Here is a 25,528-nt window from a genome sequence, read left to right as displayed (position 1 = left end):
ATTGACTTACATCGACACAACTGACTAACATCCTATTTTCCTGTTGTCAAAGTTTTCTAGCACAAGGCCTTAGAGTCCCTTGGCTCTATTGTCTTTTATTGTAACAGGGGAAACAGAAAATAAAAATTGTCAATTATAAAAAAAATATTCCGGCTAGAACTATGCATGAAGACTACCTGTAATATTCTAGTCCACACCAGACAGATCAGCAATTGTTTAATACTCAGCGTCCTTCTCCAAATCTAGTACAGAGTCTTGCAGGGCACGTAAGTATCACAACATTATTGTATGCGTCTTCATGTTGACATCGACTTGATAATCAGTCATGCGATCTGAGACCTTGACTTTTAACATCACACATATATAGACCCCAATCGTAACATGTGAGCAATATCGCTGTGCACTGACATACGTCTGCTGCGTAATGACCATGTAATATCACATGTCTATAGAGATAAAGCTGCTCCCCAACACAACAGCCTCAGTCATGGAGCCTGTACAACTTGTTACGACTGTTGTCCTTATTCTGGTATTCCTTAATGGAAGTCAAGCAGCCAGCCCACACATCGTGTTCATAGTTGCAGACGATCTGGGCTGGAATGATATTGGTTTCCGTAATCCACAGGTTTTGACGCCTCACCTGGACAAGTTAGCCAAAGCTGGTGTCATCCTCAACTCCTCCTATGTCCAGCCCGTATGTTCACCATCCAGAAACTGCTTCATGACTGGGTACTTCCCATATCACACTGGACTACAGGACGGCGTCATCAGGCCAACATCTCCTGGCTTTGTTCCCATCAAGTTCACCTTCCTCCCTCAGAAGTTAAAGGAACTGGGATACAGCACCCATGCTGTAGGGAAATGGCATGTGGGCTTCTGTAACATAAAATATACTCCGACCTATCGTGGCTTTGATACCTTTGTTGGGTATTACACTGGCGCTGAAGAATATTATAACCACACAAGAGGATATGACAAATTCTCTGGCTACGATCTACGCTTCAATACATCTGTATATACGGAAGCCAAGGGTAAATATTCAACTCATGTGTTTGCAGAACGGGCAGTTGATATCATTAAATCTCACGATAAGAACACGCCGTTATATTTGTATCTGCCGTTTCAAGCTGTACACGCACCACTCGAAGTTCCTCCTGAGTATGAGAAGTTGAACGACCATATCCACAACTTAACACGAAGGACCTACTGCGGTATGATCAGTGCCCTTGATGAAGCTGTTGCCAACATCACCAATGCCTTAGAGGAAACGGGACTCATTGACAACTTGCTGTTGGTATTCACGACTGACAATGGCGGACCTTTTCATGGTGCTGCAAATAATCTTCCGCTACGTGGAACTAAGGCTACACTATGGGAAGGTGGGACGAAAGGAACTGGATTCATCTACAGTAAAACCCTTCTAAAGAAGACGGGCTACCTCAACACTGGAATGATGCATGCTGTGGACTGGTACCCGACATTGGTGGAGTTGGCTGGTGGAAAGAACACAGATCCCAACATGGACGGAGTCAGTCAGTACGACATGCTCATCATTGGTGGACCAAGTAAGAGGAATGAGTTCGTCTACAACATCTACGACAAGACCAACTCCTCAGCAATTAGATATGGTGACCTCAAACTGATGCGAGGGTCACCGGGAGCTCACAGTGGATGGGTTCCTCTTCCAACGTCTGGTGAGAGTTCAGATACCCAGGACTCCCAATTTCAGTTCCCTCCGTATATGTTGTACAATATCACCTCCGACCCAACTGAACATTTCGACCTGTCTGCTAAGTACCCCGAGCTTGTAACGATGATGAAACAACGCCTTGAGAACTGGGAGAAGACACGAGTACCAGCTTATCAACCACCGAATGATCCTAAATCTAATCCAGATCTCTATGGAGGCAACTGGAGCCCAGGCTGGTGCTGATTTTTGTGAATATTTTGTGTTGGCCACCAGAAAAGTTACAGCTAATTTAATTGACAATCAGCTATAAAATAAGTGACTGAAACTTGTCATTTTAAATTCATTGGTTGTTATGTTACAATTACCCGTTCCTGTTCGATTGTTTGATTGATAAGCCGCAGTTTAAATGAAGACATGTCTGCTTTTTCGATTAAAAAAACTCTAAAGGTGGTACAACCACAAATAAACGACGTTCGTGTCCAATATGGTCACATGTTATCTATGATACTATCTGTATCTATACCTGGATGTAAACGATGACAGCAGAAAACCTACATGTTAACCTTGAGATGTTGATAGATAATGTAAGTATGCTTGTCTTTAGACCTTGACCTAGTTGCTTGTTGGACTGGTAGCCTTGTGGTTAAGCGCGTATTTTTACATTTTTAAAATTGGTCGTATTCCATTTGTGGGTAACATTTTGGAGAACCAAGTTGAGTTATTGTATATAGATTTAGAGGATGATTTGTACACCAATAATACGTTTTGAATTTCGTGCAGAAACACCAATTTTGCGCAAGCGTTTTTCATGATATGTGCACGTGAACGTGGTCGGGGTAAATATCGAAATTTTAAGTGAAAGTTGTCAGAGTGTTGTACATTTCAGTGACATTTCAGTAACCCAGACCTAAGGTTGTTCTGATATTATATACAAACGGCGTCAGTCACGTGCAACTGTCATGATGGAAGTCGGAACAAGATAGAGTAAGGTTTCACAGTCAGTAACTTGCAGACTACAATCACGACATCGAGGAACAGGTAACACTTATGACACACGTCAATCTGGTCAATCAGGGGCGACAACTGGCGCACCAGACCATTTAAGCAGAATGACTGCGTTACGAAACCAATTGGAGAGGAGCTCCACGGAGCAACAGGAGTTAGATAGAGCGTACAAACGATTTCGCTTCAGAGCTGGAAACTGCATGCCCGATGTCCAGGACTGACAGACGTTCACCATGCCGCAAGGCGTCGTTGGGGTCAAGAGCGGCAGCGTTGAACCACTAGTCGTTGTTCAAACGTTAAGTTTTCGGGAGAATCAAGGTTTAATGTGGACTTCCTTTACAGAAGCAACATAGTGTGGCAAAGACGGAACGAGAGGTTTTATGTCATTAACATCAGAGAGAACGGGCGTTTTTATGCCATTAACATTAGAGAGAATGGGCGTTGTTATGCCATTAACATTAGAGAGAAAGGGCGTTTTTATGCCGTTAACATTAGAGAGAACGGGCGTTTTTATGCCGTTAACATTAAAGAGAACGGGCATTTTTATGCCGTTAACATTAGAGAGAAAGGGCGTTTTTATGTCATTAACATTAGAGAAAACGGGCGTTTTTATGCCATTAACATTAAAGAGAACGGGCGTTTTTATGCCATTAACATTAAAGAGAACGGGCGTTTTTATGCCGTTAACATTAGAGAAAACAGCGTTTTGTGGGTGGCTCATGCATGTTGCTGGGTGTGACTAGCGGAACAACTTTAAACCTTGGTAGTCTTGTGTTTATGCTCGTACATCTCGTATATACTTCGAATGAGACCATATACTTTGTGTTCCTTTGTGACATAACACCGGCGACAACGTTTCAGATCCCATTTCCACAACACGTGACACCAAACATGCCATTCTACTCACCTCAACCCTGTAGATCTCGTCGTGCATTATGGGAATATACTAGTTCACGTGACTAGCACACAACACAAATCTTTTCTCCAAAGCAATTGTCGCACTGCATGCAGTGTGATCGGATTGGATGCTGCGTGCATTAAGTTTTTTTCAATATTGTTGCTCGAGATGTTATGTAGATATCGCGTAAGCCTACATGCCTCACTGTGCTCTCACCCATTGTTTTCAGTTAAAGTCGTGGTAAATAGGGAGGCAAAAGGGTCATTAACCTTTATCTGTTTAAGAAGACAGGCAGGCAAATGGACAGGTAGATTGGTAGGGGGGGAGGTAGGTAGGTTTGCAGGAATTTTAGTAATTTTGGCCATGTTGGGATCGTACAGTTTGTCTAAAGAAGAAAATAGTAATAAGAAAACAAAACTGCTAAAACTTTAGCAAGTATTAAGGATACCGGCATTGCTAAATCGGCTATAAAGTTTTGAAAGGTTTAAAATAAGATAAATATGAATAATTGTTAATAGTATAATACACATTTCAGTATTTCTTTTGTATCAAATGGACAGAGGAAAGGAACGCCAGGATATTATTTGGTCGTGTCGTCAGAACAGTGATATTTTCAAATGAAAACGCAGTTTGTAATGTACCACCATGACCCACACCTACTTCCGTCAACACGTGGGGTAACAATATACTGCCCCCCTGTAATCAAGCATTATTCCACCTACGCAATCACAGGTAAAACCGTCCACACCTGTACATACATTTTTGATGGTGTGATTATCTTCAGATTGGGTGTATAATCACGTAGGCAGTATAGAAAGTTATCACGTTCACGGTAACAGGTAAATGTCATGTAATTACATAGCGTCCGAGGGCATGTATTGTTGAGCATGCTGACGTGTACGTTGCATGTATGTTTCATTCATTCGGAACATGACGTGACATATTGTGTTGTATATAACTAAACAATTTCATTCAGTCAAGGGCGGCTTCGTCACGGGACAACCCCAGGGGATGAGTGGGATGACAAATCTGGAGATGACTAGGATGTAATCACATCATATGACTATCTTTGTGAGTGAGTGAGTGAGTGAGTGAGGAACATGGGTTGAATATATTTTGCTCTGTAGTCTAGGAACAGATAGGCTCGTCATCTTTCCCAGGCAAGCCTATATTGTTAAAACGTCACGCCAAGGACCCGTGTTCTATGTCCACCCACATCTCTGCCGTGATGTAGGTAGGAGGCTGCTAAATGTGGTGTAAAAAACATACTCACTCACTTCCACGTGTCCTTTAGTCCTTATCAAAGATTCGTTTGTTTGGTTTTTTTGTTTGTTTGTTTGGTTTTGGTTTTGGGTTGTTGCTTTTTTGTTGATGTTGGTATTGGTAGTGCTGTAAATATTATATCATTATGCAGCATCAAGGGAAGTAATCTGACCTGAATCAGGGTCTAGATTCCCAGTGCTATTATATTTTGCAAAATACATTTAGGTCAAAAGCGATGGAATGGCAAGCATCTAGCTAGCAAACCTATTCTGCTAGCAACTAGGATGTTATGCAGCTTATAAATCAACAATGTTTACACATCTTTACAATTTTTCCCCGCAGTATAATCACCATGCACACTCAGGCGCTATTGCAGTTTTTGCATTCGGAACTGCCCGTTTATGCTGGTTATCGGGATGCAGGAACCAAATCTTCACAGGTTGGCTGATAACAGTGGGAAAGGTTTGATTAAAACTGCTATTATTACGACTGGTGCAGTCCGGAGAGCTGCGAAAAGCAAAATTCATTCGCTTTCAACACCACTCTCTGTTACATGCTGTTGCTATGAAAGTTCATTGTCCCGCTAGATGCCTTCCCTGTCAAAACATTTTACGTTGTAACCCGGTACACGTGCACTTCCCTGACACTGGCTTTTTGTTAATTACATTCGGTTCTCTACTTATTATCCTTCTAAATTAACAAATAACCCAAGGAGGTACATGCTTTCTTTAATATCCTCTTTTACATTTGCCAGCGGTTGAAAAGCATGCCACAATTATTCCCTTTCGCCTAATTGGAGCTTTGTAGATGCTCCGTCAGCCGTCTTATGCGCGTTCAAAAATGTAGGATTGTCTGCCCTTGAGGAAAGGTCACGTCTGAAAGATACGTATTCATCCTTCGAATGCACCTGTTAACACTCTCTGCCGTGTGTACCAGGCACGTGTCTACTCCTTAAACACGTATTGTGCCTGATCAGCAGTTTTACATATCGGAATGTGACAATAATGCCTGTGTCAGAAAAACATCGACCAAATAATTACCTGTATGGTTAAAATTCTTTTCAGTTGAAATGTCGACAATGCGCAGTGTTCTAACTGAACCGAACGTCACTAATAAGAGGTAACATTTATTCGAGGCATGTTTCTTCTGACGATGGCACTGGCCCGTCTCCATTGTCCGTTGCACAATACACTGAACATTCTTATCATGTACGTAAACTTTGTTGTGCTCTGTACCCGCACATTTCAACGCAGAAGTGCATACCTTTACCTATGTGAGAAATAGTAGGATAGGTCGAGGTGGTTTCAACTCAAATGGACTTGGCCAAATCTCCTTGATGTGCGACCGCCTCCGTGGTGTAGTGGTTAGAGCGTCCGCCCGGAGAGCGGAAGGTTGCGGGTTCGATCCTCGACAGCGTAATACCAAAATACTTTAAAATACTAAGTATGGTACTTGTTGGTCCCTGCCTGGCGCTCGGCATTAATGGTTACATCAAGGACTGGTCGACTCGGAGTCAGTATAATGTGTCTGAGTGGGGTATTCATGCTTCACTGCGGCATGGTATCTCAGTGGGCTAGCACCATAAAACCAGCTTCAGTCTGGGCTAGTACAAGCAGCCGCACATACACATACACATACACACGCATGCACGTCGTCATATGAGCGAAATATTCTCAAGCACGACGTTAAACCCAATTTCACCTCACCTCACCTCACCTTCGATGTGCGGCCGACTTCCGTACAGCGACCTATTTCACAGATAACAGACCACAAGTAGCCGAACCACTGCCTCCAAGACTTTCTAACACACACACTCACTGACACCGGCATATAAGAGTGTGTATATATATTTGTGAAGCTTTCTTCATCGGCAGCACGTTATAGATCAACATCAGGGATCCAATGTGAACGAGAGTCGCTTAACCATGAAGGTTCTGGAATAATTAACACTCGCTGCGATAATGTTCCAATATTTCTAAAAGCGGCATAAAACTAAATGCACTCACTTACCTCAAGTTGACCAGACAATTTATAAACACAAAATCGGGGATCGAATGGCTAAACGCGCGTAGACTGTGATACGTCCGAAAGCTCAAGGCAACAGGAAAGGCCGCAATGGGGTTGTGACCAGGCCCCAGTTCCACAAAATGATCTTAGGGGGAGGTGGGGTAAACTAGTGGTTAAAGCGTTCGCTCGTCACGCCGAAGACCCGTCTTCAATTGCCCACATGGGCACAATGTGTGAAGCCCATTTCACGTGTCCCCCGCCATGTTATTACTGGAATATTGCTAAAAGCGGCGTAAAACGAAAGTCACTCACTCACTCAAAATGATCTTAGGGTTACGACAATCGTAAGTCAATGCTAAAGTATGGGAACTACGATCACCTTAGCACATTGTGGACCGGGACCCTGAGGATAAAGTGTGCACTCAATCAATCAATCAATCAATGCTTTATTGCACAAAAGGCCATAGACCCATATACAATAGAGTTACATGTATATAAAAACTCTGTCAAAAAAGAAACGCAACCCCTGTATTTGAGAGATTTTGATCTGAAGTTTTAGGACGACACGGCATTTTTATTATTTAAGACAGAAGTCTGAAATTTGGCAGAATAATAACCCAGATGGGCATGTTTAAAATTGTCATTTCAAAAGTCATCTCACAGACACCAGTTTGGCACCAGGGGGGGCGTCTTTCTCAGTATCTCGTATGAGCACCACGCGCTGCAATCACTGCACGGCATCTCCTTGGACAAGAACGGATAAGACGCCGGATTCTTTCCTGGGAATGGCTCTCCACTCCTCCTGCAGTGCAACGGCGAGCTGTTGCAGCGTCTGTGGCGGCGGCTGACGTTGACGTACGCGTCGATCCAGAGTATCCACAGGTGTTCAATAGGGTTGAGGTCTGGTGATTTAGAGGGTCATGGCAAGACATTGACGTTGGAATTCTGCAGAAAGTTCATTGTTGCACGTGCAGTATGAGGCCGGGCGTTGTCCCGTTGAAAAATCTGTGTCTGTTGGTCAATAATCGGGAGAAGGTGAAGCTCTAACACGTGGTTGATGTAACGTTGGGCTGTCAGGTTCCCTGGAACGATCACCAAGTCTGATTTCTGGTTGTATGAGATGGTTCCCCAAACCATGACGCTTTCTCCGCCAAATCTGTCCACCGGTCGGACGCAGATGGGCGCAAAACGTTTATGACGTCTCCTATACAGACGCTGTCTTCCGTCGTGACGTTGCAAAAGAAAACGTGATTCATCAGAAAACCAGATTCGCCTCCAGTTTGTAAAGTCCGTATCCTTACGTTGTTGCACCACCTGAGTCGTCGGCGTCGATGTAGGGGCGTAGTACAGGTCCAACAACTGGTCTACAGGCACGTAAACCCGCTTCTTTCAGGCGGTTCCTCATCGTTTGAGCTGACACTCTCCTCAAACCTGGTATTTGTGTGGCAGTCACGGTTGGTAGGGCATGCCGATTACGCAGGTGATGGACCCGGATGTACCGATCTTGAAGGGGGGTCGTGATTCTTGGCCTTCCACTTCTCGGGCGATCGTTGGTCAAATTGCAGTTGTTGTAGCGGCTCCAAAGTCGGGATATCGTTGTTTTGTGAACATTTAGGTGCCGTGCAACTGTTCCAAAACTTTCTCCGGCTTGAACACGACCAATGGCGATATTTCGGTCGGCAGCACTCAATCGTGGCATTTTAACACAAGCTTTTCGGCGACAAATGAATGAATATAATACGGAAGCACATGGGCTTTTATACACCCCTACATTAACTGCCATTTTCATGATTTGCATGTGTTTTTTTTGTGCGAAGTCACCATGAGGGTCATTTCATGCGTTGTGACGGAATAAGCAATAAAATACACTTATGCGTACAAATGCAGTTGTTTGGATGGTAATCTTCATTAATTACGTGTATCATTTCAATACATTCGAATAAAATTTCGTTTGGAAGCAATAACTTCATTCAAACGAATTTTTCATATCTGAGGACAGGGGTTGCGTTTCTTTTTTGACAGAGTTTATAAATATAGGAATATACATAGGTTGAACAAAAATATAATTCAATTAACAAAACGAAGTTTGGCGTAATTTTAAAGCATGGTGTATATATACGGCAATGTGAAATTGGGTAGAAGGATTTCTGCAAGATAACAGTTTCTTAAAAGTATGTGTGGATATGAAATTAGATGTAGGTAAATATTTAATTCAGAGTTCATCATAGATTGGGCAGACATACATAAAATGGTATTCGTCTTCGACTCCGTTGTTACATATTTTACAGAGTCTGGTTGTTGTTTCGATGTTATAGTGTCTTCCTTTATTGATGGGGCGGTGGGGTAGCCTAGTGGTTAAAGCGTTGGCTCGTCACGCCGAAGACCCGGGTTCGATTCCCCACATGGACACAATGTGTTAAGCCCATTTCTGGTGTCCCCCGCCGTGATATTGCTGGAATATTGCTAAAAGCGGCGTAAAACTAAACTCAGTCAGTCAGTCAGTCCTTTATTGACCTCCAATTCACTGAGACCTAGTCGAAATCGAATGAAACGAATGAATAAGAGATTTTGATTTGACGTTGTGAAGATACGTCTCAGTTTCAAAGTTGGATTTAATAGTGCGATATGTGCCGTGTCTTGAGCTTTCCTCCAGACCTGAATGCCAATCCTGTTTAAACACTCAGATCTGGGTGTAAAGTGAAAGGCTGCTTTCACTCGACTGGTACTCAGCTGACTATGAATTGAATTCTGTTTACTTTTCCCCTGAGTGGAGATATTGTGGAATGTCCCTTGCTTAACATATGTATCAGAAAACCGGGTACAAAGTGTTCCGAACGTACCATGGGAAGTATCGACGCTTTATCCGTCGTGTACGTCCGGCTAACTGAACTATTTTCATACAAACTATTTCTTTCTGCAAAGTTGCGTTCTTGACGAACTGTATTTGTTTAGGCCAACAAGTAGATGCATCTAATTGTTTGATCGGCATTTTAGATTTTGGTGAGTCAATCTACCCCGATACGTCGCTCTGTCTTACCTAGTTCCAGTTGTCATAAGAACAGTTATGTTTAAAACTGTTTCAGTTAATTACAAGAAAAAGGAAATAAAAAAGTAAGTGTTCGCTTAAACAAAAGGTGACACCTAGAAATACAGATTCTGTCTACAGGAATACCTGTCGTTGTCTAAAGATACAGTTTCAGGAGAAAATACAATCTATCGGCAAGCAAAAGTCTTACGGCACTTTAATGTATTTCGGGAGCTGGTTTCCTCTCAGTTCGAACAAATGTTTGTCTTTTAATTTGGAGCACGATGAACCAATGTTTAGCTGTAAGTCCGCCAAGAATACTTAGGAACGATTTGTTTTAGGTGATCTGAAAAGTTGGTACTTTTCGGCGAAACTCTGAAAACCCCAAATATCTTATGTTGTAAAACTGAAAAATTGCGGTGAATATCAGCATCTCATTTGTAAGTCTGTTTAACTGTAAGACCGTGTTTCATTTGATTTGATTTTGGTCGATTCTCAGTACATGTCTAGGCTTGTCAGAGCCATACACATGGGTTCAGACCAAAGTGGAAAATTGAAATTGACATACACTTATTCCATTATTAACACCGGGTAAGTAATATCAGGGGCGGATCCAGGATTTTGGAAGGGAGGGGGGTGGGGTGAGTTGCACATACATCATGAAGTCCACAGGTTAGGGGGAAATACACCTCAGGGAAAACATTTCGTGACAAAGGGGGTTGCAACCCCTGCACACAAAAAACCCACCCCCTACTCCCCTCTGGATCCGCCCCTCAATATATCAATATCCACGGTTAGCTTGCGGTGACCCAGTCGTCTAGGGCCCCACAGTGCGATGACGTTGAGTGAAGAGTTGTGGCCCTTGGGTTGCCAGGAACCTATATTTCAAAGTGTGGTATCTAAGCCCGGTTCGCCCCAAAATGTTTTTACGTTTGTCAGCATCATCCCTTGCTGGTGGAATCACCAAAGATAAACATCTAAGACTCGCATCAGGAAGCCTTATTGTCCATGATTATACGGATTTATATATATACACGGAATATATAATGTAACTGAAATACTGTTCAAAGCGATGTTCAACCAAACCCCCTCACTCACTCAAACCCAGATTAGCAAAACTTTGTCCATGAAAAGTGCCCTGGTTACCTAGCCTTTTGCAAACAGGCCAACATTACACCCCCAGAAACTATACGTACACTCGACTACGGCCAAGTACGTCACCCAACAAACCAGCCCTGATCACCTGTTTGAACCGTTAATTGACTTCTTCACAGTATCGAAGTTCACCTGTCCACGCCAAGAGCTAACACCCTGCATACCTGTAAATTACCTGCTGATCTCGCCTTTGATCTGCTATCTTTGTTAGTATTCGTTGTAGACCCTATAACACAAAAACGAATTTAAAGAAAGGCTTGTCGGCATTAATTACACGTGTGGTGGCGCTGCGAGGTGATTGACGTCACAAAAGACGTCCTTGGAATACGGACTCTTTTGTGTTTATTTTGTGAATGAAGCCTGTGAACTCATGAAGCCCAGGTCATGCAGTGTTCACCATCAGCTGGGCTGCACTGGTTAGATATGTAAATGACCATTCTCAGGTAAACGATATGTACAGGTATTAATTGCAATGAACTTAATTAATTAAGAAGTGTGAGAAATACACCTGCGTAGCACCAGGTGAGCCTTTTCACAAGTACCTGTAACACGGGGAGAAATTCCATCAGAAAATTACATTTCTTTTGTATTATTTTTTAGATTGATTTCTCCCTTTTATGTATGTATATCTGTAAAACCTACCAAAGGTAACCAAAGGGTTTATGTTTGCATTCAAAGAAAATAATGAGGCAACTATCCAAGCGAATCGCTGCTTCCGTTAACTGATGACGGGTGTGCTAAAAACTTGGCCAATTCCTTAAAGTAATAACAATTACGTCTTTTCTTCACAATTTCTTTAAAAAGTAACAATTTCGACGTTGCTTAGCGAGTAGCATTATTCCAGTAACGTTTCAAGGTATAGGACAGAAAGAAGGGGATTCGAACCCGGAACTCCGCAGTGATCATCAACCAATGAGCTACCCATCGTCCCTGTATACGTTTTGGATTGAGCATAAGATATAACAGATCAAAACTGGGAGCTCGGTCCGCAGACATTGTTTTCGGATATTTATCTATAAATGTTTATATGAACGAGTGGAGTTTGAAATGAGTTTGTTGAATGCTGCGTTAAACAGCGAACAAACATGTTCAGAATCCGATACATGTACCGTAATAAACCATTTCACAGGCTGCATGTGCATACACAGCTTTTGATCATGTTTGTGTCAGGTTTAACAAACATCTGTAAAAGCATTTTATTAAAATAACTGTTACATTTCTATTTTGTAAACAATGCCTCGAGGCGCTGACAACTGAACTCTTGCAACGATTCTGAAGTCCGCAGGTTATGTTAAAGATACTTATGTTTCAGTTTAAGTTTCTAAATCCATCAGATAACGAAGTTTTATGCGAGTTTTAGCGACAAACTCCACGTAATACAGTGACTGGATCAGATAAACAGCCACGAATCACGGAAAAAATATATTGATATCTATATACTTCCGTTCTATCAATGTTGCCTCTAGATATATTGCATAATTTTGTTTTATAGTGAAAATTGTGAATGTTGTTAGCGAACCATGTTAACACTGGATACACATTGATATCATCAAGAAAATATTGACAATCTATCGATAGACATGAAGTCACGATTTGTTGAGGCTGCCAGTGTATGCTGATGCGTAACACATGTCTTTGGGGTTTGTTTTGTGTGTGTGTGTGTGTGTGTGTGTGTGTGTCTCTCTGCTGAGAGAGAGAGAGAGAGATGTATTTGAAGTGTTGTGGGCGTTTATGTCTTTTGTGTGCACGTATGTGTCTGTATGTTCGGAATCGTCAGTACCATCATCATCACCATTCTGTCTGTCTGTACATCACGGGACAATCCCTGGAATGTTATTGAAGCATGCTAACCAACTAGTAGTTTTGCATTGAGTCTCATATGACCCTAACAACCTTCCAAGTCTGACTGTTGACGCCACTAAACGCCTAGTGCCACCATGTACCATGTCTGTTGACCTGGGGTGGTGGGGTAGCCTAGTGGTTAAAGCGTTCGTTCGTCATAGCGAAGACCCGAGTTCGATTCCCCACATGGGTACAATGTATGAAGCCCATTTCTGGTGTCCCCTGCCGTTATATTGCTGGAATATTGCCAACATCGACGTAAAACTAAACTCACTCACTCACTCTGTTGACCTATGTCGTTTCTACCCCACCTTAAACTGAATTTGAATGTTTTGGGGTATTGGCGTTTGAATTGTGTATATTGGAACGGGTTTTTAGTTAAGACCTTGAACTGATAACATCTCTGAAATAGATTAATTTGTCCTCCAGACACATCTTGTGATTTACATGCTGCACAAACTAACCCCAAAATCTACAAACCTGCCAAAACAAGCCTTTAATTACTTTGATTCCTTCTAAACTGGTTATCGTGAGAATTATAAAAAAGGGATTGGAACTAATTTCAGTAACAATCAAATCTCTCAAGATCACAAACCCCCTACTTTCTCAGTGTGACAGGGTTTGCAAACTAGAAGAATTCCAAAACTAATATTACTTGTGACAGACACAAAGAGCGTAGGTTACCTAGAAGGACATTACAACGTTATGACAATGAGGCATTGTCTCAGGGCTCTTGCCATTACAAATATGTCGCTCTTGGCGAGCTACTTCTCTCGCTGCGAGTGCCAGAATCTACTTTGAAGTCCACACGGGGCGGAGAAGAGGAAATACCGGTGATTTGGCAGGAGAGGAAACGGAACGGTCATTTCTCTATCATCCTTGGACAACTGGTCAGTGGGTTTCACTGCAGGGAAAATATTGTTTGTGGAATAGGTTTCCGGAACGGCTTTATCGGGAGATTGTTCTTTGATATACTAGGACAGTTCATATGGCTTTCTTGTGGATACAGTGATAGCCGTTGAGGAAAGGCTTACTTTGGCTAAAGGATTGTTCACTATTTGTTTGTTGCTCAAGGATAAGTCTGCTATAACCTAGATGCCCGCTTCTTCATGTTGTTTACCATTATCTTTTTTGTACTTTTTTTCAAATAAACAGAGCTTATCTCTGATGCTTGATACTTTTTCTTTAAAGGTTCAACTGTGATTAATTAGTTGGCAAAATCGTTATATCGGGAAACACTTTCATCAAAGAAAGCCCTGCATGAAAAAGAAATTTAAAAACACAAGATCAGTAAACGAATGTTCTTCGGGAGTATATTTAGGAACTTTAACTGCCTTGAAACCCCAAAGTTCAAAATAAACTGTAAATACATTCCTTGGTATCATGTACGCCAAATTCCCTACTGCCAGGTCAACACAATGTGAATTTATTGAATGAATGACCCCCCTGTGTTTCGTTGTGCCAAGGTATTCTGAACATCATCAGTTTGACTGGCACCTGTCATTCACATTCTTCCTTCGTTAACCTTGACATTGCCACCTCACCAGACCTTCGTCAACGCGATGTCCAGCCAGGGCTACCGCTGTTGACCATTGTGAACCGGCCTTGAATTACTACTGGTCATGCTGGCTTAGATTAGAAACTTTATATTCAGTTTCGGATTAAATGTATACGTTTACATTTCATCTAAATAATACGGGTTTAGTCACATCAAAGTTTGATAAGTATTTTATATATATTTTCAGCGAGGGAGTCTTGCCTAAAACGTATCTTAACATGACATATTCAGGCCTAAGTGTCAACGAACTTATTATATTGATTGAGTGTTATGTATGACCGGTATATGATAGTAAGCATGACAAACCTTATTATAACTAAGTCTGAAGGTTATATTATAAATAACAATGTTTCCCACAAAGGTTTAATTATATTTGATTTGAAATAAATATAGCATTCACACAAATCTGCATAACTATTAGATACATTGTTATGATAGACATAAAACGATAAAGAATACAAGTTACTCCGGAAAACTCCCCTTCCGATCGACTGATAACTGTCCCGTCCTACTACATACAGAGGGACACTCCATGTCATACACGTGATTCGTACATCCGGCGGCACACCAGACATTAGTCATGAGCTCGTGAGCTGGAAGATACCTACAAGTAGTCTAATCCGGTTGATTGAAGTAACTCTCGCTTATGTCGGTTATATAGAAACATGTTGTCTTCTGAATCCTACCATACAGGAATGTGTGTGTGCGTTCGTGCGTGCGTGTGTGTGTGCGCGTGCACGTGTGTGCGAGAGTGCGGTTATGCGTCTATTTCACATGACGTCATCTTATTATCTAAAAATTATCAATTATCTCCTGAAACAATTTTAACAGAAATTATAATTACATAGTGAAATTTGGGTTATAATGTTGTTGCACTGCGTGAATATCTGTTGGTCTAATTGAACATTTGACGGTGATGGAAAGACAGAATATGACCTTGTGAACCGATGGTAATGACGAAGTTGAGCAGAATAAGTAATATGTGAAGAACCTTCGGTTGGACAGAATGAACATCTTCTTGAAACTTTAGCAATAACGAAGATGGACGGAATGAACATCTTCATGGCAATAACGAAGATGGACAGAATGAACATCTTCTTGAAACTTTAGCAATAACGAAGATGGACGGAATGAACATCTTCATGAAACTTTAGCAATAACGAAGATGGACGGAATGAACATCTTCATGAAACTTTAGCAATAACGAAGATGGACGGAATGAACATCTTCATGAAACTTTAGCAATAACGAAGATGGACGGAATGAACATCTTCATGAAACTTTAGCAATAACGAAGATGGACGGAATGAACATCTTCATGAAACTTTAGCAATAACGAAGATGGACAGAATGGACATCTTTATGAAACCTCACTGTCCATAGAGCCACACATTAATAACATATGTAGAAGGGCGTACTACCACATTCGCAACATCGGCATGATTCGACGATACCTGGACGTCAAGACTACAGCATCTCTTATTCAGGCATATGTAACATCTCGTCTTGACTACTGTAATGCGCTTCTTGTGGGTCTCACAAATTATCTTATACACAAGTTTCAGAAGGTGCAGAATACTGCAGCCAGAGTGGTATCTCTGTCAAAGAAATCAGACCACATTACTCCCATTCTTCACTCACTTCATTGGCTTCCCGTCCACTACCGCATAAAATATAAAACTCTACTCCTTGTTTTCAAAAGTATCCATAGTCTAGCTCCTCAGTACCTCTGTGATCTGTTCCACTGTTATACTCCCGTACGTTCCCTCCGATCAAGTGACCAGTGTCTTTTGACAATTCCTGTGACTAGGACAAAAACATATGGTGACAGGTCACTCGAGACAACTGGCCCTCATCTCTGGAACAATCTTCCATCTCACCTCAGAGCACAACCAGATTTATCTGTTTTTAAATCAAATCTAAAGACTTGTCTCTTTGCTGAAGCACTTGAACTCTATGTGATATCAATACCATCTTACAAGCATTTGTATGTATGTATGTATGTATGTATGCATGCATGTATGTATGTATGTATGTATGTATGTATGTATGTATGTATGTATGTATGTATGTATGTATGTATGTATGTATGTATGTATGTATGTATGTATGTATGTATGTATGAGTAAGAGAGAAAACGTTTTATCAATATTCAGTTCATATCACATTGTGCTCACAAACATTTCACACACAATAATGTTCCTGAATGTTTAGTATTTTCGTATTAATTGTTAAAATTATGATTTATGAATGCCATGTGACGCGTGGTTTCATGTCCATCAAAATGTCATTCAGTACTGATAAAATAACTAGGATACATTATGGTTATTAAACCATACCCAATAGGACAAAATCCCCATATATTTCAACAATTACCGTAGATCTTTCAGTAACAGCCATCACTAAAGCAATAAACAATTCACGGATGTAACCTTTGACGTTTTACCGGTTTCACCTTATGACGACACTCATGATGACTGCAAAAACACACCATCATATGAGGAAGGAAACGTCCCTAGACAGATAGAGGTATCGTGAAGTGATCCAGACTATCAGATGTTATCAATACTCCCAGGTGTCCGCGTATTAATAACACCGATGATTAAAGATAACAGACATTGGCTGATGTCCTGGCACTGTAGTGGTGGACTATCTACACGATTTATGGCATTCAGAGATCGCAGAGTAATAAATATTAACCAGATAATTGTGAATCACGAACATAGCTTGGTTTTGTACACTTTCTATTTCCTTCTTTAATGTATCACCCAGGGATAAATACAAGTAATGAGATAGAACTGATAAAGCTGCAAAGTGTATTTATTATATCTTAAATGAAAGAAACAAAGTTGAATTTTGTAAATCGCTCACACATATTCTAACTCTTGGGCAATAATAATGATAATAACAATATGATTGCTGTCTATATACGTACCTGCCATCTGCACAGGCGAATATTCACTTTATTTATATTGTATTGGTCTTTGACCTAATAAAAATCTTGTCTTGTCTCTTGTCTTGATAAAATGGATCTCTTTCTCCAAAAGAACGAAATGCATCAGCTTACACTTACATCTACATATCAACGGGGAGATTCATTTTTCGAAAAATATGTCCTTTTGTAACATATTGTCACCTGAGACACGTAAAAAACGTTATTTAATGCTTTCAAATATGCTCTTAATCTCTGTATAAAAATGTATAGCATAGAATGTCAGAGAACCATGAAGCTGTTATCTCATAACATTAATTGATACGGAGAGAGCAATCTGATTCTTCGCCCTGTCGTACACCATACTGAGAACATACATGACGTATACCCGGAAACTATGCCATCGTTTAACTGCAGGGGATCGAACATACGTTGCTGCCCCAAAACTATACATTCTACACCATGGTCAAGGTCAGATAGCCTGTGGTGTATACGTGGAGGTCACATTGCCACTTCTGACTCGTTCGGGACCTCCAGATCACGTCATTAGTTACACGTGCAGCAGAGATTAGCTTTTTTCCGTATGTGTTGGTAATATTCAACGTAATTGCCTTGTGGGGTGAAGGAACAAAGTGTTGTGAAGTGTATCAAGACGTTGATCATGTGGTGATTTAAGTGCATATTGGCTCCTTTTCCGGTGATGTGACATATCATGACACAGTTTTCTATTCATGAGCTTATTACCTCTCCAAAACAGGAAAAACGATGCCGAAAAGGTTATATATCCAGCACGGCATATATTTCGTATTAGCCATGTTGTTTGACCAAAAAAAGGAAGAATCAGTAATGCATCACGGTAGGAAGGATTATTCAGTGTTGTATATTTCCCTTTTATTATGATAAATACCCGAGATGTTCACACCACTATGGTTTGCCATGGAACTGACGTCACCACCCTTTTTAAAATCTTAACACAGGATTTCTCTCGCCTAAAAGAGTGCAATTTGAGCGTTGCGTTATTTAGAGCGGCCGACACCCGTGAAGGTCGGGGTTAGAATGAACCTTTAGTATCCCATCCTTGTCGGACGAGGCGACTTACGGGATCGGGTGGTCAGGCTCGCTGGCTTGGTTGACACATGTCATCGGTTCCCAATTGCGCAGATCGATGCTCATGCTGTTGATCACTGGATTGTCTGGTCCATACCCGATTATTTACAGACCGCCGCCATATAGGTGGAATATTGCTGAGTGCGGCGTAAAACTAAACTCACTCACTCACTCATGGAGCGGCCGAAGCCATGGCAGCTCCTGGATCCGGAGAATTTATCATAGGAGAACAATAAGATACACTGGACAATGGAGAATAAAGTTGATTGCATTGTTTCAAAGACAGCTGGGTTTAAGGGATTATTTGTGTGGGACAATTAGTATAAAATAAATATCGGGTAACTGTCTTCAACACACTCCCTTCCTGGTATTTAAAAACAACGAAACGATGTCTGATAATCACTTGCATGTGCTACACGTAGCGTCTTCCAGTGAAAGTGCCTCGATTCACAAAGCGGTTGATGGGTACCCGGTAATGTGAGATGGCAATGTGAATGTTGACCGTCTTGCGTCTCACAGGTAGTTGGCACGTATATACCTGAAGGAAAATAAACATCGCGTGCACATGTGAACAGACATTGTCGCAGTGTAAATAAACTCAGTATAAATGTTTAGCATCACTGATCCACATCTCTGCAATACATACTCAACAGAATGTAAAGAAAACCCGATTCATACATATTACTACAGTTTACATATGTTATAGCATTAAATAAGAACAAACAGTTGTTCTTAACTTCTTTTGAGTAGACCATTTCTGGTGTCCCCCGCCGTGATGTTGCTGGAATATTGCTAAAAGCGGCGTAAAACCAAACTCAGTCAGTCAGTCAGTCTTTTGAGTAGTATTCCAATTAGAGTGAGGGCTTAATAGATGGATAAAATTTTAGATATTTCAAAAGTTGCCGAAGAACTAATAAACTGTCTCCAGACAGGCCTTCCCACATGGAAGAGAGAGGACAAACGCTTCATGATGCCATGGCGGTATCCTATGACGATACTGCAGCCATCGCGTGTTATGAACGTCATTTAAATTAATGTGGCCACACGCGGAGATATGTCCGTCGACCTCATTTACGACATCATCAACGCTGCATGATATGGCATAGACGGCCCTACAATTTGACCTAAACGTACATTTAACATTTTGTGTGGAATTATTGTGATAAGTTGACAGGAAAGGCGCGCGACCCCGTGGCCCCTAGCCTATTTTCATGAGGATATGTGTGATTGCCAGTGATTAACCAGCCAGTGGGGGAGGGGAAGGGGCAGAGCCATGGAACAGCTTCGGGGTACATGAATCATATTATGATGACTGAGTGTTTAAAAAATTGTGTCAACTAGGAGAGATCGATTGTAGATTAAACATAAAACATTCATCTTTATACAGATTTTCTTCAGTGTTTACTCATTTTACCACGCACGCACGCACGCACGCACGCACACACACACGCAAACAAGTATACACGCACGTATGAATGCACGCACACACACACATACGTTATGTAAGGTGTATGCGTGACTGTGTAAAATGGCATCAGGTATTTACTGAAAAAAATGTTTTATAGAGCACACAAACACATACAACGGACACTAGTAAGGTGATAGTGCCATATGAAATATTTGGAAAACGAAAGCACAACTTGAACACATACTGTGTTTAACATTATTAGAATAACTGCATTACTATCATTCTTCCAAACGCCGACATATCTATTATTTTTTTGTGTTTAAGGCTCTGTAATGGTATGGTGCCGAAAGAACCCTTATCAGAGCTTCGCTTGTCTCGAACTATGAACAATTCGAGGTCTTATGTTCTGGATGTTTAATGTACATGGCAATGTACAGTGGAAGGATTAATTCTGGATCGGTGGTTAAACATAAACACAATTAAATCCATTCGTTGTCGCCACGTGGATACAAGACCGTTTTATACAATGTATCATTCATCCGGACTGGCACCATAGAAATCTGGATAAATGAATCTTCAGTTCAAATGCCTTTAAAATAATGCATACACTTTCCAGGCAATAGGTATTGAGAAATGCAGAGTTTCCGGATAGAGCTGAACATTGCGTTCATGATTATTCCACTTACATGACGTGCGTGTGTGCGTTTATCCTGCGCACGTTTACACCAATCCGAACGTATATCGGCTTCATAGCGCAAGTACCGAGACCGCAAATAAACATAAACACCCTGTCCTTGTTTAATCCCTTTAAACCAGGCAGGGTAACATTAAATGTAATCTTTTAACGCGTTATGGTATGACGCAGCCAAGGAATCGAACCTCCGCATATCCAGAATCATATCATATTGAGGATATATTTTAGAACACCCAGTATTTGTAAATCAGTGTCGTTCTATTTGTAATGTGGGGCTGTGGGGTAGCCTTGTGGTTATAGCGTTCACTCGTCACGCCAAAGACAGGGTTCGATTCCCCACTTGGGTACAATGTGTAAAGTACATTTCTGGTGTGTCCCCGCCGTGATTTTCCTGGAATTATCGGGGTAAAACCAAACTCACTCACTCACTATTTGTAATATGTGAATTCCTGTGGACAGTTCGGTGATATAGGGAACAACCGAATCACTTGCCAGACACGAAGGGTCAGTAAGGCCGTAGTTTGCTTCAGAAACACAATAATTTGCATATAACAAACGTGTAACAGCCGACAAAAACTCCCGATTACGTTTTATCCTCATTATTCATCGTGTAAAGACAGTGTTAGGAGCTGCTGCGGGACGGCCGGAGGCTGATAGTGTTGATATTTCATCACAAGCCCACGCTATTTGTAGCGTGTAATTAAGGCTAACGCTTGTCATGTCGGATTCTGTTGATCGTTAGCTTCATCATCACTGCTAACCTACACACAGTAGATGGATCGCTTGGGTTCACCTTGCTTCAAAGGTCTGATTCAAGGTCACCTCGCGGCGGTGACATGACACTTTTTCTGACAGAGCTAACATTTCCAGCGTCACATTTGAGAGAAAGTATGAGAAGATGAAATACAAAGGGCAACATGAGCGTCAAATAAATAGATTACAATTGGATAAATGGCTGTCATTCGTAACATCAAAGTATACTGGCAGAGTCAAGGTTGCCCGCTCGCCCCCGCTCAATCCGGCAGGTGGCCCAGGCCCTATGATGCTGGCATTGCATAAAGCATATTTCATGTGCGTTATTTCCATGTGAGTTATGCAAGCAACATTTGAGTCGTCGTTATGTCATGAATTTTAGCTCACGCTGACAGACAGAAAGTTCGATCAACATGCAAACAAGACTAAAAGTTAATTTTGTCCTCCGTATATATGTTTCCTGAGGGGCATCTCACGAACCGTGCTGATCACCGCTATGGCGATACTGAAACGTCGAAACCGTATTCCGACCGGATGGATATTTGAACAAAATGGCTGCAATGACAGACTTACTGGTTTACTTATAATTGCATAGTCTATCAATGCATGCACACGTGTGTGATTACATAAAACTATATGTCACATGGAGCTGACCTACATATGTTCTGAAACAGCAGAGTCAATGACCAGGTGCTTGATTTGGGCGATCCTTGCAGCCATATCATCATATCTCACCATTAATCCAGAATCGGTATATTGTAGTTCATTTGGAAACTTAATGTCGCGGACAGATCAGTCGCCGTGGCTAGTTTGTGGGTATAAATGGGTGAATCATAGTGCTGGTAAAGAAATTAACGTTTTAAAAGAATTCAGAAAAAGAACCATATTTCTTTCTTAATTTGACGTCAGTACTATTCTATAATCTTGCGAATTACATATTCCACTGCAGCTGAGCGATATTTGTGCTTCGAGAGTGAAGTATGTAAACTATGAAGTGGGCTGTGCCATGTATTCATTGTTATACTGGAGTAATTACCTACGACGGGGATCGGCAACGTACATAGCCTACAGTTTCAGTCGGACACATTGTGTAGAATCGTAGACTGTAGAGAATGTGCCCCAGATTTGGGTCTTTTCTTTGCCTGATCCAACAACTGATGCATGCAATAACCCGTCCAGGAGCGCCCTCATGTTCCTCCGTATATAGGCGACCCTTTGAAGGAATTGACCACTTGAATATTGATACAGTTCCTTATATTGCACTTGTATGTAGTTAAAAGATGTCCAATAAGATGCAGTATTATTCAGGAAGATGTTTTATTTGTTTGTTCGATTTTAACGCCGCACTCAGCAATTTTCCAGCTATTTGGCGACGGTCTTTAACTAATCGAGTTATCAACTAATCAGGTGATCAACAGCATGAGCATCGATCTACGCAATAGGGATATGATGATATGTGTCAACAAAGTCCACCCGATCCCGTTAGTCGCCTCCTACGACGAGCATGGGTAAATGAAGATCAACTGTAACCCGGATTTTAACTTGTGACGATCTGACAAAGTCTCATTGCACAACAGTATATCGCTGGCATAACCAGAAAAATGCGTATAATGGTCGAATGCCCTCCAAATCACCTTACTGTAACGAATCCTTACACTGAAAAAATATCATCAGTTTGTTATGACATTAATTTCAACCAAAGACCTAAAAAAGTCCAGCCAGACGTCTGATATGAGTCCTATCCATAACAACTCCCTCCAGACAGAAGTTTAAAGTGCATATTGTGTCAACGTCTCATAAATCAACGTGGTGTGACACACACCTGATCAATTTATTGTTTTAGTTGCAGACATATCTCGGTCCTGCTGTCCTGCGTCAGTATTTGTGGAACATCTTTAAGTGACATTAAGATTATGCAGCCCAACCCTTTGTCAATCTGGCTTCATAGCCTTTATCTATTATCACATTCAAAGACTATCAGCAATGTCATCACACTGTACATCAGCCTCTTCAATTCTATAAACTCAAATATCTATCCTGTATATATTCTTCTTCAGCATAATGATGTGTATCACTTGCTATAACGATGTTAGCATCTACACTATATACGTTGCATCTATTGCAACAAAGAAGTCAATCCTTGCAATTTGTTCCTCTTCACGTTTTTGTTTGTTTGTTTTGACGTCGTTGTAGCAGTAGTACCAAGCTATGTGATCCTTTAGATAGTCGAGTCTGGACGGGGCGGTGGGATATCCAAATGGTTGAAGTGTTCGCGCGTCACGCGAGACCTGGGTTCGATTCCCCCATGTGTGAAACCAATTTCTATTGTCCCCAGACTTGATATTTCCGGAATAAAACTAAAAGTGGCGTAAACCTTTACTCACTCTTATTCGTGAACAAGCGAGTCAAGTGATCGACATTATGAACATCGATCATGGAATACGATGACTTGAATCAGGAAGGTTGCCCTCGTGTCTTTGCGAGGATTAAAGATTAATGAAATATTGTTTTTGTGATGACCCCGACTCGAAATGCTTCACAGTACATATACATCATGACAAGGTCATAATGTATTGTATTGTGAAGCATTTCGAGTCGGGTGGTTATCTAAATTTTTATATTTTTGAAAAAAATCTTTAATTCTCGCAAAGACACGAGGGCCTGTGCTCACGATCACGTAAATCGCCGTTATACGGCAAGCATGATGGCCCTCTTTCATCGGCATCTTCTCTGTGTGTGGCGTCCGGCGACAACCACATTTCGTTTCTTATGCAGACTCTGTAAGCTGCAGGTGCTGACCCTTTAAACGAACACCGATTTCATCACTGTTTATCAGTGATTAATTCATACAATTCTTACCGCCAATTTACCTCTACCGTTCAATGGAATGCGCTTCGGGAGGTATTCAAAACTGAATTTGCTTATAAAGTTCTACATTAATGTTGTCACTTCCCCAGTGTCATGTAACCAATAACCAACAGTTCTCTCCCTTTAGATATGTCTGACCAAGGTAACAATTTGCAAAACATTATGCAACCTAATCTTTATCGAGGGGTTTTAGTGTCAAAAATACTCAGATTTGTGTCATTTCATATGTTTACGCGGGTAATCCACTGGCTAAATGAATTATGTCACCAGCTGACAAGTGTTACGATTTATGCAGGCCCGAGGCGATGGAAGGCAGAGTGATTTGTGCCGACTTTGAAGTGTATGTTTACTGTTGCTATGGAATGTTGTCATGGCGATGTGTTCCCAGGGGGTCTGGCTGGGATGAAAGACAGACATGTTTACGTCACGTTGTGATGATTTCGTAATGTAAAGCGGGCTTAGTATAATATATGCAACAGCATTCCTGAAAACATAAACCCGCAGACACATTTCTCATTTCAATGGAAAATATCTCTATAAGACTCTAGCTGAATCTAATTCATCCGCCCAGCCCTTACCGTGTTGCTGTAGCCCTCAGGGTTCACAATCTGAATCTCCCATCACACGATGGCTCATTTATAGGTTTCAGACAGAGCTGTTTGTTTCTGTCAAAAGTTATATGTTTTTGGTGCGCTTATCCTTAGGGTGGAAAATTCATTTAATGTAGTAACGCTTGCTGCAATTCGTTTTTTTGCTTTAGCGGGTATATATTTTCAAAATGTATCATTTTTATAATACATCCTTAAATAACTTCTAAAATAACTGATTATATTTACTAAATGTATACATGTATTGCTTAACCCACAGAATTGGTCAAAGGGTTACTTACATATCATTACATAAGAAAGGTTTTATTATCGATAAAACGTTACATATATATTAACACAGATTCTAGCACGACATTGTGTGATGCTCGATTCTGATTCTGCTGACGTTCGGTATTCAAATTACATTTAGCGGTCTTAAATCAACGATAAAGGATCGCAAAATTGAAAACAGAGTAGCTTCATCTTCTAATTAGCAACTACACGCATTTTCTGTGATTCATAAGATAACGGTTGCAGGGTAGATATAAAGCTGAGTACAATACTGTTGATAACATATTTTTAATACAGTGTCTGGTACTATAGTACTTAAGACTAACGGTAGGGTTTATTGTATTTTGTAGATTTGAGGGAATAATCATTCTTTTTGTACATTATAGTACAGCATTAAAGAAAACATTCATGTTGGGTAGAATCTTTACTGTTTATTCGACATAAG

General features: G+C 41.0%; 1 protein-coding gene across 1 annotated transcript; it reads left to right on the top strand.

The window, feature by feature from the left end:
* Positions 1–409: 409 nt before the first annotated feature.
* Positions 410–2,173, top strand: LOC124275313 (arylsulfatase B-like). The gene has a single exon (XM_046710811.1). The coding sequence runs from the start codon at positions 443–445 to the stop codon at positions 1,931–1,933; it is 1,491 nt and encodes a 496-aa protein (XP_046566767.1). The 5' UTR covers positions 410–442; the 3' UTR covers positions 1,934–2,173.
* The last annotated feature ends 23,355 nt before the right edge of the window (positions 2,174–25,528 follow it).

The sequence above is a fragment of the Haliotis rubra genome, unplaced genomic scaffold (assembly GCF_003918875.1).
Source record: "Haliotis rubra isolate DU_JTF1 unplaced genomic scaffold, ASM391887v1 Scf2, whole genome shotgun sequence".
Lineage (NCBI taxonomy): Eukaryota > Metazoa > Mollusca > Gastropoda > Lepetellida > Haliotidae > Haliotis > Haliotis rubra.
Note: the sequence above shows the minus strand (reverse complement) of the source record. Positions and strands in the feature narration are given on the sequence as shown.

What these genes read in the sequence shown, in the direction of transcription:
- LOC124275313 (XM_046710811.1), top strand. Translation starts at nt 443, where the DNA reads ATGTCTATAGAGATAAAGCTGCTCCCCAACACAACAGCCTCAGTCATG.